At 46.4% G+C, this 27,205-nt stretch overlaps 1 protein-coding gene across 1 annotated transcript in view; it reads left to right on the top strand.

Moving 5' to 3' along the window:
* LOC144769579 (immunoglobulin superfamily member 1-like) overlaps window positions 1-2,934 on the top strand; it is a 440,561-nt gene extending 437,627 nt beyond the window's left edge. Inside the window, exon 8 of the mRNA XM_078653739.1 lies at window positions 2,636-2,934. Coding sequence (XP_078509865.1) covers window positions 2,636-2,775 — 140 coding nt within the window. The 3' untranslated portion in view covers window positions 2,776-2,934. The remainder of the gene's footprint in view (window positions 1-2,635) is intronic.
* The last annotated feature ends 24,271 nt before the right edge of the window (window positions 2,935-27,205 follow it).

Here is a 27,205-nt window from a genome sequence, read left to right as displayed (position 1 = left end):
TCAGCCAAGCTTAAGCAGGGTTTTGGGTGTAATTCCATTATTGAGGAAATGAGCACCATACAGTTCCATGTTCTGGAATGACTACAGTAAGTTCTACACAGAGATGTGTATATCGTTGTCTTCAATAAGCCGGGTTAGAACTCTTGCTTACATCCTCTGTTTGACATTATCCACTGCAAATCAGGGTCAGTGCACAGCTAAAGCTTTGTTATGCATGGCTCTCATAGAGAGCTTTTATAATGTATTTCATTTTCTGAATCTGATAACCTACTGCTATGATACAGCAACTGTTGATGACAAAATTGGTTACCCACTGTTGTGATGTCATAAAGGCCTTCCAGGCAGGTCAAGCTGACAGCCCTCACTAAAAGCCTGTCAGCACAGCGCTGCTTGTCTGCTTTGAGGCAGAAAGCACAGCGGCAGAAGGGGGAAGGAAGTCAGGGCAGGTGGTGGAGGTTGATGAAGTATGGCAGTTACTCTTTCTTTTAACCTTTGGGACAGGTATATGTAACTGAACCCACGTTATGTTTAACCCTGGGTGTAGTTTGTGTAGTAGAGCCACGCGTAGCTACGCGAAGTGTACTTCGCACTATGCAAGCTACGCGAACTGCGTAGTGCGATAGGGAGAATGCTGTTCGCACTGATTGCACATTGCCGGATGCTTGTCCACACTGAGCAATCATTGCAAACTGCATCTTGCACAGTGCAAGTGGTCGTTTTCTGCCACTCAAGTAGATTTGTACTTGAGCGGCAGCTTTCTCAACGCGGACTGATAGTTTCTCATCGTGAGTGGTATGCGACCACTCGCAATGGGAAACCTTTCCTCCCCGCGTTGAGAATCTCGACGGGTTGTTTATTTTCTACGCTCGCGATCGGCAACTTGATGTTGCTGATCGCAAACGAGGAAAAAGTCTCGCCGGGATGTTGATTTTGCTCGCTCATGGTCGCCAACTTGACGTTGAGAACCGTGAGCAAGCAAAAAATGCCTGCTACACTGCATGTTTTGGCACAGTGCTACATGCAATTCGCATAGCGCATGGTAGCGCAAACTACGCACGCTCCCCGAGCATAGCGTAGTACTACGCCCAGGGTTAGTTATGCCTGGCTCCCTCATTAATCCTCTGCCACTGTGCAGCAGTTGAAAGCAAGGGCAGATGACTTTGGGAGCCATACTGAACAGATTATTATAGATGGGTAAAAAGTAAATTACGGAGAAGTTTTTCACCTCAGGGTTCTGAGTGACATCATAAAAAACTCGGATTTGCTGTAGTTGTCTATTCAATGTCACTAAGAAACCTCTTGTTGAAAAATATGACTGTAATTCAATGTTACCCATTCATAATTCGATATGAAACACCAACCACCCACACTGGGGCAGAGATTACCTCCTCAGTGGGATTTAGGAGAAGAGCAGGCCTTGCCATGATGCCAGAATACACTACCTAGATTGGTGCCTAGACTGCTCCATACTGGTACAATCTCAGGCACCCGTTCTGATTCACGATCATGGGTATTCCCCTCAGTTAGGACCCAGTGATAAAGAGAGATGAGATAACAGAGGAAGCTGGGAAAGAGCTGGCTTTGTTGTTACCTTCCTGCCAGCAGCAATCCATTTTGCACTCATCATCATCAACAAACTGTGTGTGGTTATCCACACTAACAAAAGGTTCACCAATAATAGCCTTGATCATTCATGATTTCGCACTCATTCTGACATTCATGATCATGATTGTAGAATCAATTCCCATTGATGTTGTGAGTCATCAATATTTATTGTCATGGGGTTAATTTACATGTAGAGGCTAGTAGATATTACACCTGAGTGAACCTGCATAACCCCAAAACTTAGATAATGGTGCCACCAGGCTGGACCTTGACCAAAGGGTGCAGAGTGGCCAATCACCTGAGACTGTAGAATTGGGAGACTGTTTTGGGCTTGTGTACGTCTCAGTGCTTGCCAAGAGCGTCCATAGAAAGCAATTGATCTGTGGTTTGGGGGAACCTTATGAATCCAAAACCCCTAAATATTGTCAAAATTGGAAAATAGAGAGGAACCACCAGCAGAAAGGAACAGTGTAAAGTGGATGCCTCATAACAAGAGCTGTAGATAAATATGAAGGTTTATTACGAATCTTCTCCAGCAACACCAATGCCTCCTAGACAGGCTTCAGCTCGCAGTTCACCTGCCAGAGCATAGAACCCCCAGGAATCTACAAGCTCTAAATACATACACAGTGTTACAAGCATAAGATAAACAAATAATATCTTAAGCCATAACAAATAAGTAATGGATAGATTAATGTTTCAAATGGAAAGGAATACTCAGTCATTCACACAACAATGTAAACGACCAAACAGTAGAACCACTCAGAAGTATCAGGGATGCAGCAAGTGCAGCTCAAAACATACAGTAGCTCAGATGAACAAATATTTACCAGAGAATATTTAGCTGGCGTGTACTTATTACCAACCTGCGTTATCGCACCCATACTTTATTAATGTTATAGAGACGCAGGCATCTACTGTCTCCGTTGCCAACATGTTATATTATGAGGATAACCTCAAAACTTTCATATCTCTGAATGGGAAACTTAAAGTTATGAAATATTAATTCCTGTTATTTTTTTTTGGACAGATTTAACCCAAGGATCCATTGTCCAAATTGTGCTGGCTGGAGTGGTCCTTCTCATTCTTACGGTCATCATCGCTGAGCACTGTTACAGCAGCAAGAGGGATGGAAAGCGAACCAGGGCTAAACATTATCAAAATGACTAATGACAAATGTACATTTAATGTCTCTTTGGCTTATGTAGCGGACCATAACGCCTTAATATGTGTCTTTTTGTTCACTAAAGAACTCTGTGCTTGTTTTAGATGTTGTTAAAAGTATCAAGAAATGACTCAGAATTACTCAAAATAAACCATTTTTGGATATTGTAGTAGGAATGCCTAGTTGCCCCAGTGTTCACTTTTCCTGCAAGGAATAGAAGAGCATTAGCTACAGTTCTGTCTCTACAGAGATTGAGGCTTATTCACAAAGGCATGTTAAAGTATGTAAAGTAGTATTTCTGTAGCACCCATTTACCTACTTTTAAATGCCTTTATGAATTAACACTATAACATTTCAAATGGGAATATTCAGAGTGTATTTATATACAGCTAGAACAAGCATTTGCAATGCAATAGGTCTCGCATTTATAAGAGTGTGTGCTATTGGCAATACAACAGTTTAACCGATTTGATGTGGCACACATTTCCCCACTGTGCGGGCGAATTCTACACCTGCGCAAATTGGACGGGCCACAGCCGTCTGACGCACAAGCCCACTGTGGCATCAGGCGGCGGGGGCAGTCCGACGCACGGAAGAGGTTAAACTCTTTCAAATGCGAGACCCTGTGTCACCAGTGAGTCGAAGCAGAGCAGCAGCAGTCACAGAGCATGTGTGCGCCGTGTGTAAGCCGTGCCGAGCCGTGTGGAGTGGGGCAGGGTGGCTTGGCGAGCGGTGAGGAGATTGACCGAGGTAGAAGCCGAAGCTGAAGTTAAAAGCAGTTAAAAGCCGAAGCTATCCTGATCACCGGGCCGCCCACTCTTGACACCGAACCGGCAGCACGCAGCTCGTAGCCTGTAGCCCTCCAGTCCGCAGCACGCAGCATGCCTACAGCAGCAACCCGCCTGCCGCCTGCCGCCTACCGTGAGCCCGCAGCCCGTACCCCGCAGTCCGTCTACCGGGACCCGCACACAGTATAGTGTGGAGCAAAACGGGAGCGGGAGCAGGAGCAGGAACGGGCAGGGACGGGCACCGGGAGGCTTGGCGGCAGCGCGGACTCCGCCCACCGAGAACCTGCGGGATCTGCATAGTGCACTGAGCGGAGCGGAGCAGGAGCAGGAGTAGACTAGGAGGAGGAACAGGGTGGCTCGGCGCGGCAGACCGCAGTCCGCAGTCTGCATCCTGCCTCCCACCAAGAGAAAAAGAAGGAAAAATCGAAGCGCCACCACCAGCATGGAGTAAGGCAGACGGAATCAAAGGATATTTAAAAGAATCACACGCAGCAAGGCGTAGTAAGGGGCACACAGCGAGGTACCACCATGGCAGGTTAACAATCAAGCCGCACCTACAGCAACTGCCCGAGGTGCCTAAGAAACTAGAGGAGTCAAGGAAATCCAGAGGCAAGAAGCGTGTACCGAAGCTTGGTCATTCAGCTGCAGTATAACGGTGAGACCGGCACTGGGGGTTACGGGGAAGGGGGCAGCAGAGAATAACAGCCATTCCCCCCGAACTTCCCTTGAACTACCTCCTGTGGCAGTCCTTATTAACTTTGGCAACAACCGTGACTTCGAAACCCCCGAGGCTATCCTCGCTCTCTCCCTGACGGCAGCTGCCCCCTTTTGAGGGGTAGACGGGCCTGGGAAAGTGAGGTAAACGGAGTTGTCGAGGCGTCGCAGGCCCTGAGGCTGAAACCTCGGGGAGGGTTTGTTTGAGGCAGGGACCAGTAATATAAAAATAGGAGTGCAATAGAACCAACCGGAGCGCAGGTGTGCCCGCCAAGTTTGGCGCTATAAGAACAACACCGTTGGAACTCCAATCATAAACGGCTCAGCCCAGCCGAAAATCATCTCAATCTGAAATAGCTGGTGCTACCACAGAGTAGTAAGCACCAGCCAAAACCCTGAGTATAAAGGCCAGAGGAAGGAAGCCACTCAAATCCCCTGGCCAGTGTAAAACTAAATTAATATTCCACAGTCTCATCCAAATTGATAACCTACAATCGGAAAAAGACTATCAATAGCCCTGGTACAGGGAAATGGCCTTTAAGAAACTGGGATCACGTACTATTTTTATGAAAAGAATGGGGATAGAAGAGGCAATTAGGAAGACCACTAACAAAGCGGTGAAAAGTGGAAGGATAACAGGAACCCCTGGAATACGAAAGTACTTTACATCATTAACCACGGAGGGGCTAGTAGCAATAAATCAGTCAAACCCAGCTATAACAGCTGAAATAAGGATGGAAAAGATAAAGAGGGAAGTGCACATGCCCCCCCCAAAGAACACACCTTAATTACATCTGAGGATGTCCAAACAACCCCCTTATCAGATTTCGAGGACTCACCCCCAGAAACAGAGTCAACTGGCCAAATAACATTGGACTTATCTAATATTCAACATAGCCCCGATCATCACTCGATGCGTCCTGAACTAACTGTTAAGAAAGGAGAATCAGATCGGGGGCTCCAAGAGGAGCCCGATGTTACATACAATAGTACATTACAAAAACCCTCTGACCAAGAGAGTCTCCTGGAATATTCCCCGGACCTTCTTATGTTCAAGTCCACCAGCTTCACGAACAACAATACTCCAGTATCGAACTCTCTTCTCACACTGCAAAAAATCCTGGATTCGGTCCTCGCTCATCTAGGTAATATCCTGGAGAACTCGGATCAAACACTTGATGTACAAATAGGAATTTTAAAATTCCTAGTGGAAGAAAAAAGGAAAAAAGATCAAACAGAGCTAACCAAAGTAAAGGGAATATCTGACAAATGACAAGAAGTAACAAGGGACATCAAAAGCACCGGCCACTTAGCGACGGCGAAAAGAGAAATGGGAACACAAACCGGCAATAAACCATGTAAGGGACCAATAAGTAACCAGTGTAAAACTACGGTATATTCCCTAAAGAAACTCTTTAAAGAAGACATTAATAGCGAGTCTAACCAATATCCTATATTTAGGAAATACAAAGACAAACTTATCATGGCCAGTCCCGTCATGGTCCAAGAAGAAAAAAATTATAGCTCCGGCCTAAACGCCGAGGACGCGCAGGATTTACAAAACATAAAAAAGAAGCAAGTGGGAAGAAGAAAAAAAAAGGGGAAAGCCGCTAAGAAGATTTAAAAAGAAAAAAGCGCACAAACTCAAATTTCAGAAGACCACCACCCCTCCCGATGCCCACTTTGTTCATGAAGAAAATATAAAATCACCCATATCTCTCAAGAGAATAAATCAAAACTTAATGGAAAAATCTAATAATAAAACTCTTCAACAAAATTCGTTAAACCCCAGGGCAAAAGACTTCCCTTATGACCCAGTAAGCCCTGCACTAAGAGTTCATTTTAAAAGACCCGAAGATTACCGGAAAAAAGATTCACCACAAGAAGAGTTAATATCGACGCAGCTGCAAATAACAGAGCTGTTTCCAACAGATGAAGCCCCTCTCAATCGAGGCCGTATTATTAACCTCCTTCAACGTATCTTGCCCCTACAAACTATAACACGAAAAGATATCAACTTAGTATCCTTTCCGGATAAAGATAAAATGAAAACCGCCGTGGTAGAATTTTGGTCACCAGTGCTCCCTGGAATTATACTGAAAGAAAAAGAGATTCTCCATAAATGTGGCTACGACTTAACCTCAATACAGAAATCTCCAGACGGAAAACTGAGAAATCTGCTTGAGGGATCTTCACGAAAATGTTTTAATCAGCAAAATAAAAAAACTAATTATATATGCGACTCTGCAGATCATCTAATTATCTCAGTAAAAGACGGGGAGAGAGAAATCTGGAGCCAAAGTTCCAAAGATAAGGACACAGTAAATGTAGATCAGTCTTGGTCATGGTTTGCAGAGACTTTAAACAATAAAAAGCAAGCACAAAACAAGAATCACTCAGTTTAGCAGTGGCCTACTGATATCATCTTGGAACATAGCAGGGAAAACACCGGAAAAGATGATGGAACTGACGAAAAACCAACCAGCTATAATGGCAATCCAAGAAACTTGGTCAACAAAAAGTTTTTACCAGGAGGGGTATTTCACCTATGATATCCCAGCGCAGGAAGTCGGCCGAGGGCATGCGAAGGGAGGTATAGCAATCCTTTTAAGCGAAGAGTACAACTGGGCCCAAGAAATTATCTCTACAAAATCTAACCACTTTCAATGTATTAAGATCAGGTTGGGGTTAGACACTTCAGAGCTGCAAAAAAACGTACTGCTCTTCAACATATATATCCCCCCTGGACAAAAAAACAACGGGCTATTTGTTGAAATCTTGGAAAGTATCCAGCTAATAACAGAAACTCAAGCTTATCTCCCTTTTATAATCATGGGTGACCTCAACGGAAAACTATCTAATATAGAAATATTGAAATGGGCAAGCTGGTATAAGGAGGAAGCTCTTGAAATCTCAGTGCCAGTGTTCCCGACCAGAAGCAAGGCTGACAAAAGGGGGAAAATATTATTACAATCACTACCTTTACTAAATGGAACTATCCTAAATGGAAATGTGGAAGGTGACATCCCCGCGTCTTATACGACACAGGGAACGAATTCCATATCAATTTTGGATTATATGATCTGCAGCTTGGATATGTACGGGTCTGTCTTACAGCTTCAGATTTACTTTGTCCAAGGAAGCGACCATGCCATCCAGGCCCTACACACCCAATGGACAACGATCACATGCCCAACCAGCCACATCATGTTTAAATCCAGTGCAGTTACGGTAAATACAAATTAAAGGCAGATATATTGGAACTCAGCTACACTCAATAAAGTAGCCACTCTAATAAACACAAAGCAGCTCCTTCAAGCAATCTACTCCCCCAACCTAATAACAAATTTTGAGACGATAATCGAGACATTAAAACAAACGCTTCAACACAAACTGCAACAAGCTGTACCAGTTAGACTCAAAAATAAAACTAGTAGGTCATCTACAAGCGCAAAAAGGTTAAATAAACTAATAAGATCGCAGTTCCTGGATCCCTCTATATCTAGACAAGCAGAAATTAATAAATTATAGAACCAACGTAAGAGGGAGAAGCAACGGCAAAAACAAATAACACAAGATAAAAATTGGGTCGACCTGCAAATAGCAGCAAAACAGTACAATCAACGTACTTACTGGTCACTAATTGCCAAAGAAACAGGCACAAAAAAGGCCTTGCAAGCCATCCCAGTCCCCCCCAAAGAATGGGAGATATATTTGACCAACTTGTATAAATTAAACATTAACCATGAAAGGCCTATAACCCCCACAAACAACTGCGAAGGAATTATCTTATCCATTGGAACTGTGTCCCCCTTTTCTGTAGAAATGCATATAAGGAAAGCCAGAACAACAGGAGCCACCGGCCCAGACCAAATACCTATTAAGGTCCTTCAGACTGACCCAAAGGGATGGAGCACGATACTATCTCCCCTTTTAATACGGCATTTTATATAGCGCAAACAGCTACCTCGCGAGGAGGTGTCCCGGCGATGGAAAGAACACCATCAACCAAGAGGACTGAAGTGAGGATGCCTAGTGCGGTTGGGTAAAAAGCCAGGTTTTTAGTAGTCGTTTGAAGCAGATTTCAGAGGGGGCGTGCTGAATTTCTGGGGGCAATGAATTCCACAATGTCGCAACATTTGCCGAAAAAGTTCGACCCCCCCAGTCTCGCCCTTTTCACTCTGGGGACCGCAAGCAGAGCGCGGCAGTTGGAACGTAGCGCACAGGCCTGAAGGTATCTCGGTAGCCGAGCTTTCAGGTATTTTGGGCAAGTGCCAAACAAGGATCTGAAGGCCAGCGTGAGTGCCTTGAATTTGATTCTGCTGGCAACTGGCAGCCAATGAAGTGATCGAAGATGCGGAGAGACTGAATGCTTAAAGGGAATTCTCATTAGCAGTCTCGCAGCCGCATTTTGGACCAACTGGAGTTTTTGTATTAAGTATTTAGGTAAGCCCAAATAGAGGCCATTGGCGTAGTCCAGCCTAGATGTCACTGTGGCGTGGACTACTGTTTTTCGGCAACTCTCTGGTAGCAGTCTCAGAAATTTGCGAAGATTCCTCAATTTGTTCAAGCAGCAGCCGACTACTTGTTGGATGTGCGTGGAGAAAGACATCCTGTTATCCCACCGCACACCTAGGTTATTAGCCGTCAGGCTGTGCGAGGGGGCTTGTCCCATTTCCGCTGGCCACCATAGCTCTGGGGGTGGAGAAGGGCCCTTCCCAAACAAGATCACTTCTGTTTTATTGGCGTTGAGCTTTAATTTATTCGTATTCATCCAACATGCCACATCTCTGAGACATCCCTTAAAGCTCAAGAAGGACTCCTCCGAAGTCTCTGAATACAGAAATACCAATTGGGTGTCATCGGCATATGAGATTGCCTTAACACCCCAATTGGCAATCAGCGTAAACAGTGGAGCGAGGTAGATGTTGAACAAGAGGGGGCTGAGGGCTGACCCTTGTGGGACGCCACAGCTAAGAACTTTGGGTGTTGAGGAAGCAGAGCCCATCGCCACCTTCTGTGTTCTTTGGGATAGATACGAGTGTATCCAATCCAGTGCCTGGTCACGGATTCCTATCTCAGCTAGTCTCAACAAGAGTATAGCATGGTCGACCGTGTCAAAGGCGGCCGACAGATCCAGGAGTACCAGCATCGCTGAAGTACCTGAATCCATCGACCACCTTATTGACTCTGCCACTTCAATTAATGCTGTCTCTGTGCTGAAGCCAGGTCGAAAGCCTGATTGCGTCTCGTGAAGTATCTTGTTGTCCTCGATGAATTTGTTCAGCTGGCGCTGTATTATTTTCTCGAGCATCTTTCCCGGAGCTGCAAGCAGGGAAATCGGGCGTAGATTGCTGAGATCTTTAGGATCCCCGTTGGGTTTTTTTTAGCGGGAGGAGGGTTGCGTGTTTCCAGATGGTTGGAAATACCCCAGAACTAATGGACGTATTCCAGATCTGTTGCAATATGGGGGTCACAGAGTCCACCATAGTGCTCCAGAGTTTAGGCGGACAAGGATCGTCCGGTGAACCGGATTTGCAGCGCTTTAGTTCTTGTCTGACATCCGCCAGGGGTATCACTTGGAATTTAGTTAGGGTTTCAGGCGTCCCCTCTATGATGGCTAAATCCGTTTTCACTGTTTTTTCCTCAAGACCAAAGGACTCATAGACGTTTTTAATTTTTTGGTCGAAGAACTCTGAGATATTTTCGCATAGAGCGTTTGATGGAAGGACCTCCCTCTCAATACATGTTGGCTTGAAGAAGGACTGAACTACCTTAAAAATCTGTTTACTCGAATTTTCTGCTTGCTGGATAGAGTCCGCGAAAAATTGTTTTTTTGCTTTTCTAATCAAAAGAGTCAAAAGATAACTTTATTTCGATTGAATTTACAATCATAAAAAGTACATTTTTTAAAAACTTACAACATTATAAAAATTCAATGTGCACATTGGCTTCTAAGGAAGGCATTTTACAGGTAAACACTAACACTCTATATACAAGGATAATAGCACAATAATCAATAAAAATTCAATTTGCTCATTTGCTGCTAAGAAAGGCAGGTATTTTACAAATAATCACTAACACTCTTTATACAAGAATAGTAGCACAGTAGTCAGTAAAATACTAGGAGACAGTTGCCAATAGCTGGGAATGAGTTTTCAAACAGGCTTTGAGGAAGCAGGCAACAGTTTTGGCAACGTACGGGGTGTCTAAGTATTGAAGTGCCAAAAGAGCCGGTCTACATCTTCTCAAACCTAAATGCCTTTCTAATCGCTTTCTTGAATTTTCTGGATGCTTCCTTATAACTAGTTTTTTCTAGGTGTCCGTAGTTAGTTCTCCAACGTCTTTCCAGCCTCTTACAGGCTGCTTTCTGTACTCTGAGAACCTGAGAAAACCAGGGAGCAGAGGGAGAATCACGTTTAGATATTGCCCGTGAAGCAGGCGCAATGGAAGATACCATGTTTCCAACCCAGTCATTGAGTATCTGTGCGTCTAAATTAGCATTTGAGGTAAAAGAGGGGGTAGTCTGAGCCAAAACCGGACCCATGATCTCAGGGACAAGCTTTTTCCATTGTCTCTTCAAAAAAGAGCATTTGCTAGAGACAGGCCTATCCGTAACTATGTTTAATATGAAAGGGATCAATGAGTGGTCTGACCAGATTAACGGTAAAGGTGCCTCCGCCTCTACGTCATCGATATTGGAAAAAATTAGGTCAAGCATATGGCCTGCTCTGTGAGTGGGGCCATCATTAATCAGTCTCAGATTGGCTGTATTTAGTGTGGATCTCAACAACTCAGCCATGGCACAGTCCTTTTATCCATGTGAATGTTAAAATCCCCGACCACGATGAAGTGAGGATGGAGGAGGGAGCTCTGAACAATTGTCTCCATCAATGTAGACAAATTGGGATCCTCACTGCCAGGTGGGCGGTAGATCACTAATCCCGCTAAAGACAGCTGCGGGCTTACTTGAAAGCAAAAGTGAAGTCCCTCGATTCCCTGAGTCGAGGTAGGGGTCGAGGATGTTAGTGTGAGCTGCTCTTTAAATATGACAGCCACACCTCCACCTCTCTTTGTGCCTAAGCGGTTTGAGAGACATTTTTTATAACCCAGGGGTACTGCCAGTGCTAGGGCAGTCATATTCTCGTCCTTGAGCCATGTTTCTGTTAAAAACAGTACATCCCACTCCAGTTCTTCTAGTAGCAGCCAGATCTCATCTGTATGCTTAACTAAAGATCTGCAGTTGAGGAGGCCAGCTCTAAGGCTTTTGTTAATCGGCGACTTGGGTTTCGTGCGCCTCTTATCACTAAATGGTGACAGAGAGACCCCACAATCCCCGCATGTCTGGGGAAGAGCCGTGGTCTGAAGATCTATCCCGAGTGTGCGGCATGCAGAGGTAGTTTTGAGAGCCCGTAGGTCAGCTCCTGACCACACAACCCTCTCCTTTTGCGCGCACTCACCGACAGCATGCCTGGCCCCGGCCGCGATCTGGTCGCGGACGGGCGCAGACTGGCTTTCCTTAGGCGCGCCTTCAGGGCGCAACCGGCGCGCCCGCTGCGCGTTCTGTGTGTACACATATTAAATAGTAGTTAGGGCAGGGGCATGGCCTGTAAGGTGGGGGCGTGGCCTGTGTGTCCCGCGGGGGGGGGGGGGGGGGGTGGCAACACGAGGAAGTCTCCCTCTGCTTAGCGTTTCAGACCGCTGCGCAGGAGTGCCCCGGGGAAGAGAGGTGAGTCTAGTATTTAATCACAAGAATACCTTCAACAATTTACAGGAATCTGTATTAAAATCACAGTATTACACTATAAAATCAGAGCAATACACTTTAAATTTTTAAAATAACGCAGGGCGACTCTCCCGGCTTCCGCCTCAGGAGGTCAAAGGTGATCTGGCTCGCGCTGTTTCCGGCGTGTTTTTAAGTGCTCAGTAAAAAGGGGCGTGGCCTGTGTGTCCCGCGGGTGGGGGGGCAACATGAGGAAGTCTCCCTCTGCTTAGCGTTTCAGACCGCTGCGCAGGAGTGCCCCGGGGAAGAGAGGTGAGTCTAGTATTTAATCACAAGAATACCTTCAACAATTTACAGGAATCTGTATTAAAATCACAGTATTACACTATAAAATCAGAGCAATACACTTTAAATTTTTTAAATAACGCAGGGCGACTCTCCCGGCTTCCGCCTCAGGAGGTCATCCTAAACACAGGGAAATTGCCGAAATCCTGGAAGGGTAGTATCGTCATACCGATACACAAAAAGGGACCGAGACAACAGCCTGGCAACTACCGGCAGATAGCACTATTGGATGCTACGGGAAAGATCTTTGCTGCAGAGGTACTTGATCAACTAAAAAAATGGGCTTTTACGCAGGGACTGATTCCGCTCTTCCAAGCAGGCTTTAGGCCAAAACACTTAGACAATATCGCAATGTTACAAACTATCCTTGTTAAATATGTGGTAGTTAAATCCGAGCCTGTGTATGCAGCATTCATCGACTTTACCACAGCGTTTGACCGAGTGGATAGAGCGACCCTATGGAAAAAACTAAAGAAATTAGGAATCCCAGAGCAGTTGTTACGAATTATAATGGCACTGCATACAGACACCTGGTGCCAAGTACAAATGGGGAGGGAAAAGGGCCTGACTAACCCCATCCCAACCCCTAATGGACTTAAGCAAGGGTGCCTCCTTGCCCCGTTGTTGTTCTCCTTATATCTCTGTGATTTGCCTCAGCATCTACAGCAAGAACTAAACTTTCCACCAAAGGTAGCTGCCCAAAAAGTTCATACCCTACTTTATGCGGATGATATTATAGTGATAGACCAAACCCCTTTCGGGCTACAAAACAATCTGGATGCCCTGTTTAAGTACACTAAGGAAAACTTTCTATTACCTAATTTAACAAAAACAAAAATAATTTCTTTCTCAGGCATGAAAAAAAGCAGTAAATATTGTTGGAGACTCGGTGACGAAAAAATCGAAGAAGTTGAGGAGTATACCTATCTGGGTAGGATCTTCACTAAGTCACTAAAAAATAACCACCAGTTCTTAAACTTGTCGAGAAAATCAGAGGTGCACGCAGGAGCTCTGCTAAGGTTATACGCTGCCTCGGGAAATAGACATTTTTCCTCCCTTCTTAAAGTCTACAGTGTGAAGATCCCTGCAGTTTTATCGTATGCCCTCGAATACATACCTATAAAACAGTGGACATTCCTGGACCTAAAAGAAGGAAAAATATTGAGGAAAATGCTAAAAGTAGCGCAGTGCATCCCGGTACAAGCACTCCACCTTGAACTATCACTTACGAGCTCTTACTCTCTAGGCATCGCAAACATCATTAGGTGGGCATACAATCTGCTCCATGCAAAGGAAGGTACACTTCGCTCTCTGCTTAAAACAGAGACTTTTGATAACGGCTCTACGAAGCACGTATTTTATAAAAACATGTCTTTCGCCTTCAAACTGGCTAACATTAGTACTGATCTGCTGCTGACTTGGACACCGCCTCAATTGAAACTCTTCTTAAAATGCTATACCCCAAGACTAAGCTTTGAACTTGATTCGTCGCATTGCGCCAAACTAATTTTATATAAAAACTTTTCTGAATCAGTGGTATTTAAGAAAAGCCAGAACTATATAGATTTTAATCTCACTCACGGCGCTAGGAGATCAATTATCCTGCTCCGGTTGGGCATTCTACCCACCCAATCTTTAACATCAAAATGGCATCAAAGTGAGTCACCAATATGTAGCCTATGTAACGGCGGGGAGCAGGACTTAGAGCATCTACTGTTCATATGCCCCAATCTAAAAGTAGTAGCGGCGAGAGCGAAACATCTGTCTCCTATATATCTCAGATGCCGTATTACCACCGTCAAGGAACTGATTATCGTTTGCAAAACTCCCCCTAATGAACTAGTTTGTTATAAATTTTAGAAATGTTTAAAACCTTTTTTATCTTTGTATTAACATGAGAACTTTTAAAAACTGTAAGAATTGAATTTTATACATTTTTTGTGGTCCTCAGTGGAGTACCAAACCAAATAAAATAAACTAGTGTAAAAAAAAAATAAACTAGTGTAAACTAGGTTAAACTCTTTCAAATGCGAGACCCTGTGCATTGCAATTATTTTTGTGTTTAATTGTGCCGATGTGGCTCTTTTACACTTTGTTATGTTATGTTATGTTATGTTATTTATTTTCTTCTATAGCGCACGGCTACTCTGAAGAGCATCCCGACGCTTTGGCGAAGAGAACTTATGCAGAGTAACACCACAACAACTAAAAACTGAAGAGAAAAAAAGAGCCAAAAGAACCCCTATGCAGAAAAGAGGCAAGTCTTTAAATCCTTCCTGAAGGCAAGAAGATTACTTGCCCTACGTAACGCCAAAGGAAGCTCGTTCCAGCCACGCGAAGCCAGGTATCGGAAAGCCCGGCCTCCAGTTCTGGAACGCTTAATGGCAGGCACAGCCACTTTGGCCAACAAAGCAGATCGTAAAGCCCTGCTAGGCAGGTAGAAAGAAAAGCGTTTCCCAATATACTTAGGACCGATACCGTGAAGGGCTTTAAATACCAGAGTTAGGCTTTTAAATAGGATCCTCTTAGAGATAGGCAACCAATGCAGATCTTTTAGTAACTCAGCAGCATTGGCCCGTCTCGGGAGTCCAAAAATGTCTCGAGCCGCAGAATTCTGCACCACTTGCAGGCGGGTCAAAAGATATTTGGGTAGACCCAAATAGAGGGCGTTTGCATAGTCCAAACGCGACCCTATTAGGGCCTGCACGATGGTTTTTTTGTGGTGAAGTGACAGCAAAGGAAGAAATTTCCTAAGCATCCTGAGAATGCCAAAGCATTTCCCTGAAAGCCCGATGACATGGGGCCGAAAGGATAAGTCACAATCAACCAGAATTCCAAGGTTTTTTGCCTTGACAGAGACAGTGTCCGGGGGAAACATATCCTGTGGCCACCAGGCCTTCCAGCTGGGATCAGAAGTGCAGCCAAAGAAAAGCATCTCCGATTTGTCGGAGTTGCATTTAAGACCCTGACAACGGAACCACTCGAAAACAGCATCGAGACAGTCCCTAATCCGTGTGCCGTCGAAAGTCCCACCTCTGTCACATGTGAACAGAAGCTGGGTATCGTCAGCATAGGATATGATCTGGGCGCCGAAGGATTCCGCAACCGCCGCCAGAGGGGCCAAAAAGATGTTAAACAGCATGAGGCTAAGAATGGAACCCTGAGGTACCCCAACCTCTAGCGGCGGCATATCAGCAGAAAAAGGAGGCGCCCAGATCATTTGCCGGCGGCCGGTCAGGAAAGATTTAAACCAGCTCAGCACCGTCCCCCGTAGGCCGATTTCCCAGAGTCTTATCAGGAGGCCTTCGTGGGGGACGGTGTCGAAAGCCGCCGACAAATCAAGCATAACCAACACGGCCTTGCCTCCAGAATCTAAAACCTCCCTAATGGCGTCGGTAACCTCGAGAAGGGCAGTCTCCGTGCTAAAATTCGCACGGAAACCAGATTGAGACATATGAAGAAGGTTGTTCTCCTCAATAAAATTGGAGATCGACCGATGTACATGCTTCTCGGTTACTTTGCCCCTTTCGTTATACAATCCACGCCTAAAGAAAGAGGCGTGGCCGACTTTAAAGTTAAACCGCGGCAAACAGCGCTTTGACAGAAAAAAGCATCTGTTTGTCAAGTTGACAAACAAATGGTTTTTTTTGTAAAAGCAGGCTCAGGGCTCGTGTGTGCACCAGTGATTGATGTTAGAGATACCTAGGCAGGATGAGCAGCTGCCAGGAGCTGGCAGGGCTCACTGGCTCACTCTGCAGGATGCCCGTGGTCCCTGCAGGGGACCCCATAGGAGGGCAGGCCCCGTAGTATGGCCGTGGGCAGCCGGGCAGCCCATCCTCGAGGGGGGTTGTGGGGTGGTGCGGCGCGAGCTAAAGGGGCGGGATAAGGGGTGGGGCCTAGGGAGGGCTTATATGGGTGGCCCCTCCTATCGCGCGCCCTCTTTGCTGCTGCCCCCTCCATAGATAGGTCGCATCCCTGGCTGCTCCCCTCAGCAGTCCGGCCGTTAGGCAGCCCCCCTTCCCCGCCCGCACTCTAGACCCATTTTCATCTTAGCCATAAATGAGCCTAACATTTCAAGAAATGGTGATAATTTGTCAAGGGCTGGAGAACAGGTACTATTAACGGAAACGATTCGGACATTTTAGAGTCCACTCGATTAAGTTAGGCAGATGTCCAGGTTTTGTTCCACTTTCAATCACATATATGGCAGGTGTCTGCATCGGGTCAATGGTTAGCTCAAGTTTATCAGACAACAGAGGCAGGACGTTAACTAACGGGAGCTTCCAAGGTGCTGCATGAAATTATAGCAGAGAGTCGAATGTATGTGCTTTTGAAGATCTTGCTCGATTGGGTGAGAGTTAACAACAAGATTGTCAGTTTCAGATAGAGATGAGCTTGGTGCTGGTTACTGTGAATGTTTTCAGGTTCAGTTAAGTCGGCCATAGCCATTGTTGACAAATTAAAAACAGTTTACATATGCTGCTGGACTCGCTGTACTCCAGCTTTGAATTTTAATTTGCCCTCCACCACGGTTTCAGATTCGTACTCACAGAGCTAATTCGGACACGCCCCCTCATCTGGAGGGTCATCCAAGGAAGCAAATTGTGCATCCATGCAGCCGGCGCTAGCAGCGGGTGTGCAACTGGCACACCAATTGGGCGCCAAAGGCAAGTCCGTCTGTCACCATACGCGGCCAGAACACTCCAAGCGACACGAGCCCTGGTCGAAAAAATGTCGAGCGTAGATACTATACATGTAAGGAACTTTTAGATTTAAATTGAAACGTATCTAATACAATTTGTTGCCGTCAAGCCTGCGTGTTAATACTGCCCGCAAAGTCTATAAATTGCAGCTGTGGTTATATCTTGCTAAATGTAGGGCCTGCTGATATATACGGCCGGTGGCTTTATTAACATATGATATTCGCCGTGCTCTTACTACTAACTTGCGATATTTGGCCAACCATAATTATGAATTGGCAGATTTTATTACGAACAAAAAACGGGACCGATAGTCTCTTACTGAGAGCTGGCAGATTCTGCGTTGGGTACCTATTTTGTTGCCGCGGTTCACCTGTATTTGAGATAGACCCCTTAAAAGAGGTGGAGGGCTGGCCGTAATTTACAGAGAAACTTTTGCAGCCAAAGGTTCTCTTGTCGTTGATACGGAATGTGAAGCACTTTCATTTCACTAGAACTTAACCATAAACATCCTTTAATGTATTCGAGTTTGAGGCTGCAACAATAAGTGATTCCATTGAAAAAATCCCTAGAAATGCATCCAGGGGGGGGAGGAGCCTAGCTTCTAAACATGATGGCCGCCTAATCCTTCGGCTCCGCCGACCCTTCCGCTTTCCTCCCGTCCCGGGACTTATCCTGGCGTTAATCCTGCTCCTGAGTTCGATTTTCGGGGCCGGGAGGAGACCCCGACTCCATTGGTGTGTCTTCTTACGCTCTCCCTGCCGCTGAAGCGTTGGGACGCTCTCGCCTTCTCCCGGCCGCTGCCAGTCGCCGAGGGGTCTTTGTTCTTCGGCTCTGGCTGCCCTCACCCCGGAACACAGCGGCCGCAGTGGACGTAGTCGGGCCGGCCGGCGGCTCGCAGCGGCTGCCTTGGATGTTTGCGTTCAGCCCGCTCTCCTCATCTTTCAGTAGACGTCATACCGGCTGTGAGCGCAACATTGTTTCACCGTACAGGCTTGTCGGTGCCTTTGTTCTCTTCTTGGCTCGCTCCGTGATGGGGTGGGCGCCATTTTAAGGTCCGAGCGACTGGACCTTGTTCTCACGATCCTGGACCACATCTACTGACATGGCAGCGGCAGTCGCTACATTTACCCCTGCATTGTGCAGCAGGGTCTGTGCGCCCTTGGTGCCCCCGGCCAGGGGGTGTTCTCAAGTTCACCGGCATGGTGCTCAGCCATCTGATGGTAACGTGGAGGACCAGTATTGTGGGCTGCAACGACGTTCTGACCCGAATGTGCGGGGATCTGCCATATCCTCCCCACCGGAGGCACCGGTGCGGATTGCGGATATTCTGGGAGCCCTGGGTCTTTTTCGATCTGCTCTATGCGGCGACGCCTGTGACCTAGGGCTCCGTCTGGATGCCGTTCTCTCTGCTGTGCCCTTGCTTGACCGAGCACAATCACGAATGCGGAACGATGAGCCATATCCTGTGTCCGAATTTTGTGTACTGCCCGCCCGGGAGTGCCCGGGGGTGCTGGAGGTCTGTGCTCCTGATGTTCCCGCAACGCTGTTTTCGATGAAGACGCAGCGGTCTGCTGTCTGCGTGTTGGTTCACTGTATGGGATCTCGTCCTCAGACGCCATGTTTGGACACTCCTTTGTGGACTGTTGTGGCTTTGCAGCTGCTGCTCCTGCTCTGGCCGGGTGGACCGCTACAGTGCGATGTTCAACTTTGTGTCGCTGTCGCGTGCATGTCATTGGATTGGACGGACTTGGATGGAAGGCGCTGTGCTGTGCTGGGGTCATATTGCTGGTTTGTCCCATTCGAGGCGGCTACGGTGCTGCTGAACCATGTCGATATTCCTGATCGTAGGGGACAGGGCTGAATTCCCCCTGTCTATGACTGTGGTAGCATACACTGTCTGGGTGGCTCGGGGTGAACGGGGCTTTGAGGTCGGACTTTGTCGCTGTACCGGGTGGCGGGGGGGTGGGTCGGGGATGTCTCCTTTCCCGTCAGATCTATTGTTGCTCGTTATGCTGGGAGGCTGATGGTGAGCCGGGGATCCTATATGTTTATTTTGTGTCGGTGGCGGGGTCTAGGGATGGGGGGCCCGATTGTTACCTGCCGGGTACGGGTCTGTTTCTCTCCTCCTCCTCTCTTTATATTTTTATATAATTCCCTACTGTGGGGCAGTTCCGGGGCGACAGGCACGCTGTTAGTGGGATTGACCATAGTCATTACAGGAGTGCTGGGTGGTGGGTGTGGGGGGGGTTTGTTTTTTTAGTTTGTTTTGTTATATGGTCACTATCGCTCTTTTCCGTCTTTGGGAGGGTTCTTTCCTCTTTGTAGGGTTGGCTGCTTCTGGCTTTCGTACTTTTTTATCTTCCTGTATTTCAATGAATCATGGTTTCCGTTCTTGGGGGTGGGCTTCCTGGGACTGTGAGTGGAATTGTTGTTGGTATGTAACGCTGCTTAATATCCGATCTTACTGTCGCGGTTGCTTATTATATATAATTGCTGTCTTTATGGCCTACTTTCGACTGTAAATGGGGTACGCCCCTATTGTTGCGTTTCTTTTGTATCCCTTTCTGTGAGGTGTGTATTCCTTCCTGTTGCAGCCCCCTCGCTTCATCTACTTTAAAACGAAAACCTCTTCTCTTGTGTTGCGCATCCCGTAGTCACTTCTGTCGGACTTCGCAATATTCTGCTTGTATGTGGTTACACTGTTCTTCTGTTTTTTCTATCTTTGCGGCCGGCCGTGATGGTTGTGGGCTTGCGCATGTATCTCCTGTTTTTGTCTAAATAAAGGTTTTCAAAAAAAAAAAAAAAAAAAAAAAAAGAAATGCATCCAGTTGCCACCCCTATATATATATATAACAAAGAGCTTAATGTAACTAATACTAAAAATTATCGCCTGTTATGTTTAGCACAATATAGCCATGGTAGCGGTGTGCTTGATCCCACCCGATTTTGCTTCGCTTGGATCACAGCACTGTGACTGTGTTGATCAAAGCTACAGAGGAGATAAGGGCTGTGATGAACAAGGGCTGCCAGCAACCCTGATTCTCCTCGACTCGTCAGCAGCTTCTGATACAGTGGATTATAAAGTGCTCAGACAAGCCTAAAATGCTAGGAATTAAAGAATAAGCCCTTGCGCTGTTCACCTTCTTTTCGGCTGACAGGACACAGTCCGTAGCTATGGATCAATTTTAAATCAGCCCCTTATTCTTGTGGTTTCACAACACTATTTACTATTTACGCCATTAGCTATGGCTAATAACTTTGGGGTGCGGATTGATAGCAAATTGACTTACACCAATAAAATAAATGTAAGGGTCTTCCGTTGGAAAGTGGATTATTAGTAGGGGCTAATATATATCTGCGGGTGGCAATAAGGCCCAGAACAAAGTACAGGGCTTAGAATAGGTCTTAGAAAATTATTCCCATGCTCAAAACTTAGTAGCTTGGCTGTAAGCAGGTAGGCTTAACTTCAAAGACAGGTATTTTAAAACATTTAAAAACACCAATTCAGTAATTAAGTGAGAGACAAGGCACAATAAAAAAAAACTAACACCAATATATAAAAATAGGAATATCGTTATCTTTTAAAATGGCACCAAACAACAAAATGCAATGTAGGGAACAGGAGGTATGAATTTTCAAAGAGTTAGCATTATCTAGCACATAAAAAACTATTGCGACTTTTCAGGACACCGGTCAGATCAAAGCATAGTTTCAGGGCAACCGCAATAGAGCCCTGCGTGGCAACACCTCACGGCAGGCCTCAGACAAAGTTTTTACATTCTGACTTAAAAAACCTCTCGGGAGCTTTTCTTCCCGAGGTCTCTCAAAGCTCTCAGCTACTCGGGATTCGGTAAGGGTTCGTCTGATTGCTCTGGGACAAGCTCCAGGTAAACTTGGGGAAGTCCGACCTAATGGAGAATTTCAGGGGGACGATCCAAGGTCCAGGCCAACATGCGATTGAAGGCAGGAAGCTTGGCTTTGTGGTTGCTTCCGGTCACCTTTTCTTCATTCGGACTTAGAAACTTTTATCAAATTTTCTCGCGGGGACCCTCGATGCTCTGCACCAGGCAAGCCCGGTCAAACACTGGAAGCAGGACCAATGGAGCTTTGTTCCAAAGTTGCTCCAAAGTTCTCCAAACTTCTGGAATTTTCCTGAAGTTCCCCAAAGGTCCCAAAGTGTCTCAATCTCTATACAATGTTCTGGATCTCCAGGACGGCCTTGGAAAGTTGAGGACTTCAGTTCCCACTAGCCACTTGGAAACCCCAAATCCACTGGTAGTTTTCCAGGTCGGCGATTCTTGGTGGTGAGGTTTCAGGCGAGCTCCGTAAACCTGTAGCTTGCAGGGAGTCCACTCTTTAGTTCTGCACAGCTCGGTACTCCACAGGGCTGTAGTTCGAAATGATGCAGACGGTTCAACCCTCAGAGTGCAGGCCATAAGAAATGCACATCAAACTTCTCAATTTGTTATCCCGTCGGCTTTCTTCGGTTCCAAGCAGCAAATCTGAGAGGCTCTGCACCTCTCAGATACCCCATGTTCTCTGGGTCACTCCTGTCCATTGGGGCGCAGGGGACGCCCCCAAGCTGAGTGTGCAGGGCAGTCTTAGAATGAAAGACCCAGGAGGGCGTGTTAAGCCAGCCTTTTGACCGTATGTAACTCGTTGAATACCAAATGAAAGGACACCACACAGGATATATATAAAATATAGATGCATCTATTTTATCACCATCCCCCGGACCTCTTCATGAGGGCGGAAGTGCAAGCACATAACAAGACACGGTTAGGCCCGGGGGGCCAAGCAAACAATATATTAAGAAAGGGGTCCAAGTACCAAGTAACGAGGGAAGGGAAGGCCTAGGGCCCAGGGAATGGCTGGGGCTACACTGATCTAACATTATAAGAAGTAGGATGCCTACGGTAGGGCGTTCGAGGCCTTCAGACACATGCGGGTTCCAATGCAATGTCAACGGGAACTTAGAAGTTAGAAGATGTAGGTCACTTAGATTAGATGAAGGTGGGTTACAGATATAGATTACATGCACAACTTTACAACGGTGTCGGTGTACATATCTGTCGCACATAAACGTATTCAGAGCACGCCGAAGGTTCGTACCAGGAGGAACGTAGCCTCTATACAGTTCCTGGTGCCCTCGAATGATCCCGTCTCAACAATGTTAGAAGTGCTGGTAATTAGTTTATACTGGAATCTTACAAGTATGAGGGATAGCCACTTGCTACAGTTTTAAGGGCTTACTTAAAGATTAGTAAGGCAATGTACATAAAATATATCATAGGTAAAGTGGCATGAACAGGCGCCAAGAAACAATTTAATTTTCCATGGGATTTAGAGGTCCTCAGAATTTATCCAGGTGACTTGAATTGCAACACCGTTACGGAGCTGCCTGGGACTGATAGGTGGTCCTTGGTTAGGGGCGCCTTAGTTACAAAGACTAGGAAATATTCATTCGTGGAGGAGCATAAAAAGAGGTAAAACAATGTTCTTGTCTTTAGTTCATTGCTTATGCTGCCTTAGGAATAGGGATTGTCAATTTTCACTCACACAGTTCATGCCGTTAGACCCCGGGCCGGTTATCTTGAGGATTAAGTGTCTCGGCCGGGTCCCCCCAACAAAGTTATTTAGGCACTTGCATTATAGCCGAACATCTTTTTATTGATAGGGCCGGAGGTCGATTTGCGTGTCTCACTGTTCTGGTTTGCTTGTCACATAGATCTGGCGGGTACTAGTGAACTGGATCTTGCTGCAAGTAAAGAATTAATTAACTAACAATGTACTGAAAGGGGCAGCATAGAAACCAAGCACAGCCCAAAAATAAGATGCCGGTACAAGGGTTTTTCGTCTATTAGTTACAGGGAAAACTTGCCCCTCGGATGAGTATCAGCAAGATTGACAAGTGCTGCCCCTCAGCCGGCATTCACCCCATTCACCAGAGTCCAGTCAATTCAACACTCCTACATGCAAAAATAATTTTAGAACTCCGTGCATGTACCCTACACCAAGCGAGTAACATATAGGTGATACACAGCTGGCCCTGCAAACACAGTGAGCCGGGATTGCGTGGCCTCTGGGGTCAAAGTTATCTTCCAGCCCCTTTTGGCATGGGGCGAGATTCCAGGAGGCGTTGGCAGTTGCGCGCAAAAGCAGCGAAGCGCAAATTCACGGAGATGCGGGGTTGGGTTTCACAAGGCACGGCCCCTGCAGGTGAAATTCTTCGCCAAAGCTACAATGATCCAAGGTGGGCATGGCGATACCCTTACCAGACTGGGGGAAGCCTCTGGAAAAAGCGGGGGAAAACAGATGAGAACTAGGAAACTAAGTGGTGGGGGCTCTGGGCGCAGCGGTCGCCACGCCCAGGGCTGTGGAGGAGTTACAGGGCGATCCCTATACAAGACAGGTGCAGGAACAGGACCTGAAGCCTCCAGTGCAAAGCGCACTGGAGGCTTCAGGTCCTTCTTGGGAACTTGGGGTACGACGGCGCCCCGTTAGTCCTTAGGGCGGTTGTAAGCCTGAGCAACCGGGGGCTTGCCATATAGCGCTCCGCCCGGCTGGGGAAGGTGTGAGTTAACTCTCCCTTGTTCAGAGGGCGCAGTGGGTGGACGATAGGTCCACCGGTGGGAGGAGTTTATCCTCCCAGGTACCACACCGGGCTATGGCCGCTGGTGTTTCTTTGGCTCAACTTCAGGTACCCTGCAACAAGGGGTTGCGGGGTGGACGGGGTCGCCTGTAAGATAACCCACCTCTTATTTGTACAACAAATAAACCTGCAGCTTCTTCATTCCAATTCTGGTGTCTGTGTGTTATTTTGGTTTGGGGGCTGTGGGCAACGGCGTACCAATGGAGATACTATGCAGGATGCCCGTGGTCCCTGCAGGGGACCCCATAGGAGGGCAGGCCCCGTAGTATGGCCATGGGCAGCCGGGCAGCCCATCCTCGAGGGGGGATAAGGGGGGGGGGTGCGGCGCGAGCTATAGGGGGAGGGATAAGGGGTGGGGCCTAGGGAGGGCTTATATGGGTGGCCCCTCCTATCGCGCAAAATGGAAGTCGGACAACCGGGGCTCTTTGTTCCATAACCAGCAACTTAGGCACCAGGCCACCACTTCTCTGTAAAAACATTCCAGTTAACAACAGGCCGAAATGACACATGATTTTCGTATAAGTATCTGCCTTTCTGTACAACACTCTCCACTTCGTCCGACTCCGAGAGTTTAAGCTATTGTGGCAATAGCTCAAACTCTTGTAAATGCAAGACCAATTTAACTTCAAGCAAGGAGCCCCCATTGTCTGGGGCTGGTTGAAAGTGAAAGCGCGCATGGCACGCTGAATGTAAGAAAAGCACGTTGTATCTGCAGTAGGAAAAACGCATTAAACAAAATAGTGCTTGCAGACTAAATAAGACATACCGTGTCGCAACAGAAGTAAAAGGGCCAGCACCATGGGCGGTTACAAATGAAGACAAGGTGGTACCAAGGAGGGACTAACAGGCCTATTAACCAATCAGAAGCCAGCATTGATGAAGGACTATGACACAAGCCAATGAAAAATGTGGGCAGAGAGTGGGCGGGGGCTTCCAGTGCATACTCCAGTACAGCATGCCTTGCAGAGCAAGTAGCAAATGCGCTCTGCCGCTAGGCTCTACCCAAAAATACGTTCTGCAGACTAATAAGGTCGGTCTTTAATGTGTTAATGAATGCTGTGTTTGCAGATTAGAGAGAGAGACACACACACACACAGGATTGAGCTTGCAAGAGCGGAAAGAGGGGTCTTGTTGAGTTGAGCTGATACTTCTAAAGTGCAAACATTCAGGCACAAAAATCTTGGGACTCAGACTTACGCACAGCAGAGGGGGCAAATGACTCAGCAGAACAGATGTGTTCTGGGGGTTCTTCTTAACCTTTGCCGATTGTCAATTTTACACAGTACTAGATGAAGAGTATTCCATAAAAGCAAGGCCCTAACCAGATTCCTAGACTTTTTTAAGGTGGTAAACTGAAAAGAAAAGGAAAGAATCGGAAGGAAGGGAGCCCTTAACAGAATATCTTGAGAACAAGGATGGCAGCGCCTTGGCCCCAGTGTTCTAAAAGATTTACCGTGAGTAAGGCAGCGTATGACCCGCTTTGGAGACACTGTCAAACTTCCTAAAATTCAGAGCAGATCAAACTGCCACTATTTTATACCACTTTAAGCTTACAAATAACACTATTTGGAAGAATTAAGCAACAAACCCTAGTTTCATTAAGCCTAGTAACAATGACGACACAGGTTTTCAAATGCCCTGAATAAAGAAGGATTTTTTCAATATTTTCATTTGACAATAAGAAGTCCCCATTACAACATTAATATAAGTGGCCATCTTGAGTTCTGTCAGTCCAGAAGCCTAGGCCTTAGCTTTCTCAACAGCAGATGACAGATCTTTGAGGCAGGAGGGTCACCAATCAAGGGGGCGAAACACTATCCTTGCCTGGGGGCCTATTGTTCTAAAGCAGTTTCTCATGCATTTCAATGCACACACTTGAGTGGCTACAGAAAAAACATCGAATCCGCAAATAGAAATAGGTGAGAAATTAATATTCCACTGGGCTGAGCCAAAACTTGAGTAACAAAGGCTCAATTTAATATCTAAAAGAGACTGGTCAAAGAAAGACAATGGCAGAAGGGGATAGACCCAACGCCCACTCTCTATATTGTAGGCAATAGGTCAATTCGACAACTGAATGGTCAAAATCCAGACCTAAGAATAGCATCCTGTTCAACTTCAGGATGTAGGGTTTAGTGCAGCAGAGATGGTAACTTATTGCAGGCATGACGTGAGGAATAGTGGCATGGCGATGGCCTTACATAGCTGTTTGGTCTTAGGTGGTATACTGGCTGTTAATACCACTCAGGTTATGGAAATTACACCTCCACCTCCTGCCTCCTCCTTACTCACCCAGCTCTCTGCACAGCCTCAGTCAAGCAGAGTTTGCCCAAAGGATAATGTTTACCAGGAAGAGCAATACTTTTTTAAATCCAAGAGGAAGTCTACAAGCGACCTCCGTTTTGTTTGGCAGGAGACATTGCCCAGGAATCTTGCTCTGAGGAGCGAGGACCAATTCATAAACAGATTCTTTGCTCCAGGCAATGAGCAGCTGGGGCACACCGGAGGTAAAGAAAAATAACCTCTAGGAGCCTCATTCATGAAAAGGAAGTATCGCTGCAAGAAAACAGCGATGCGTCACTTTTCATTGCGCCCTCCTTGCGACACCAATGATGCGTCATATTTACAGTATGACGCATCATGTCGCAAGGAGTTACAGATACGTCAGTATTCCTGACGTATCTGTAGGCGCAAAAGTGATGCATTGCTGGAGCGTGTCACAAAAGTGACTCAACTCCAGCAATGTGTCCTTTCACATGGGGCAAGCCCCCATGTGAAAGGGCTTGCGTCAGTCTTACGCCTGTTGTGAGGCAGCCGTAAGATTTTGACGCATTTGAGTCCTAGAAGTGGCGCAGTGAAATCTCATAGATTTCACTGCGTCACTTCCATGACCCTTTCTTGCGTCAATACGCCCCCCTTACATACATTATACCTGGCGCAGGTAAAATGTGGCGCAGGAGTTTACAAAGTGACGCATATACCTAGATGCATCACTTTTTAAATATGGCGCAACAAGGCGCATTTTTTACGCCACTGGTGCGCCACAAAAAGTGACGCACCGGCGGCGTAAAAGTGACGCACCGGCGGCGTAAAAGTGACGCACAGCCTCATAAATGAGGCCCTTGGTACTGTGATTGGTGCAAGATTTCAACGGCTGTCAAGCTAATCTTGATGTGTCAAATTTGAAAATGTTTTGTGTTGTATGAAGAGAGCCTTTATTTAACAAAGAGCTCCCTGTGGATTATTATGTGCTTTTTGACTATTTGTTTCTCCATGGAAAAGACTGAGGGGCATATTATCATGAACGCTAAAGCGGCGATAAGGGCTTGATAATATGCCCTTGAGAATTCCAATAGAAGTCCAATAGAAGTCCATGGGGCATATTACCAACAACTAGCGAAAATTATCGCTATGTTGGCTTAGCAGCAATATTTTTATCTGCGATTTTTGTGGCTTAGGAACCTTGCTATTATCAAGGTTTATCTCCTAAACGATAAAAATCGGCCGAAA

This window comes from Lissotriton helveticus, chromosome 7, assembly GCF_964261635.1.
Source record: "Lissotriton helveticus chromosome 7, aLisHel1.1, whole genome shotgun sequence".
In the NCBI taxonomy this organism is placed as follows: Eukaryota; Metazoa; Chordata; class Amphibia; order Caudata; family Salamandridae; genus Lissotriton; species Lissotriton helveticus.
The sequence above is the reverse complement of the archived record's forward strand: the minus strand, read 5'-3'. Positions and strand labels throughout refer to the sequence as shown.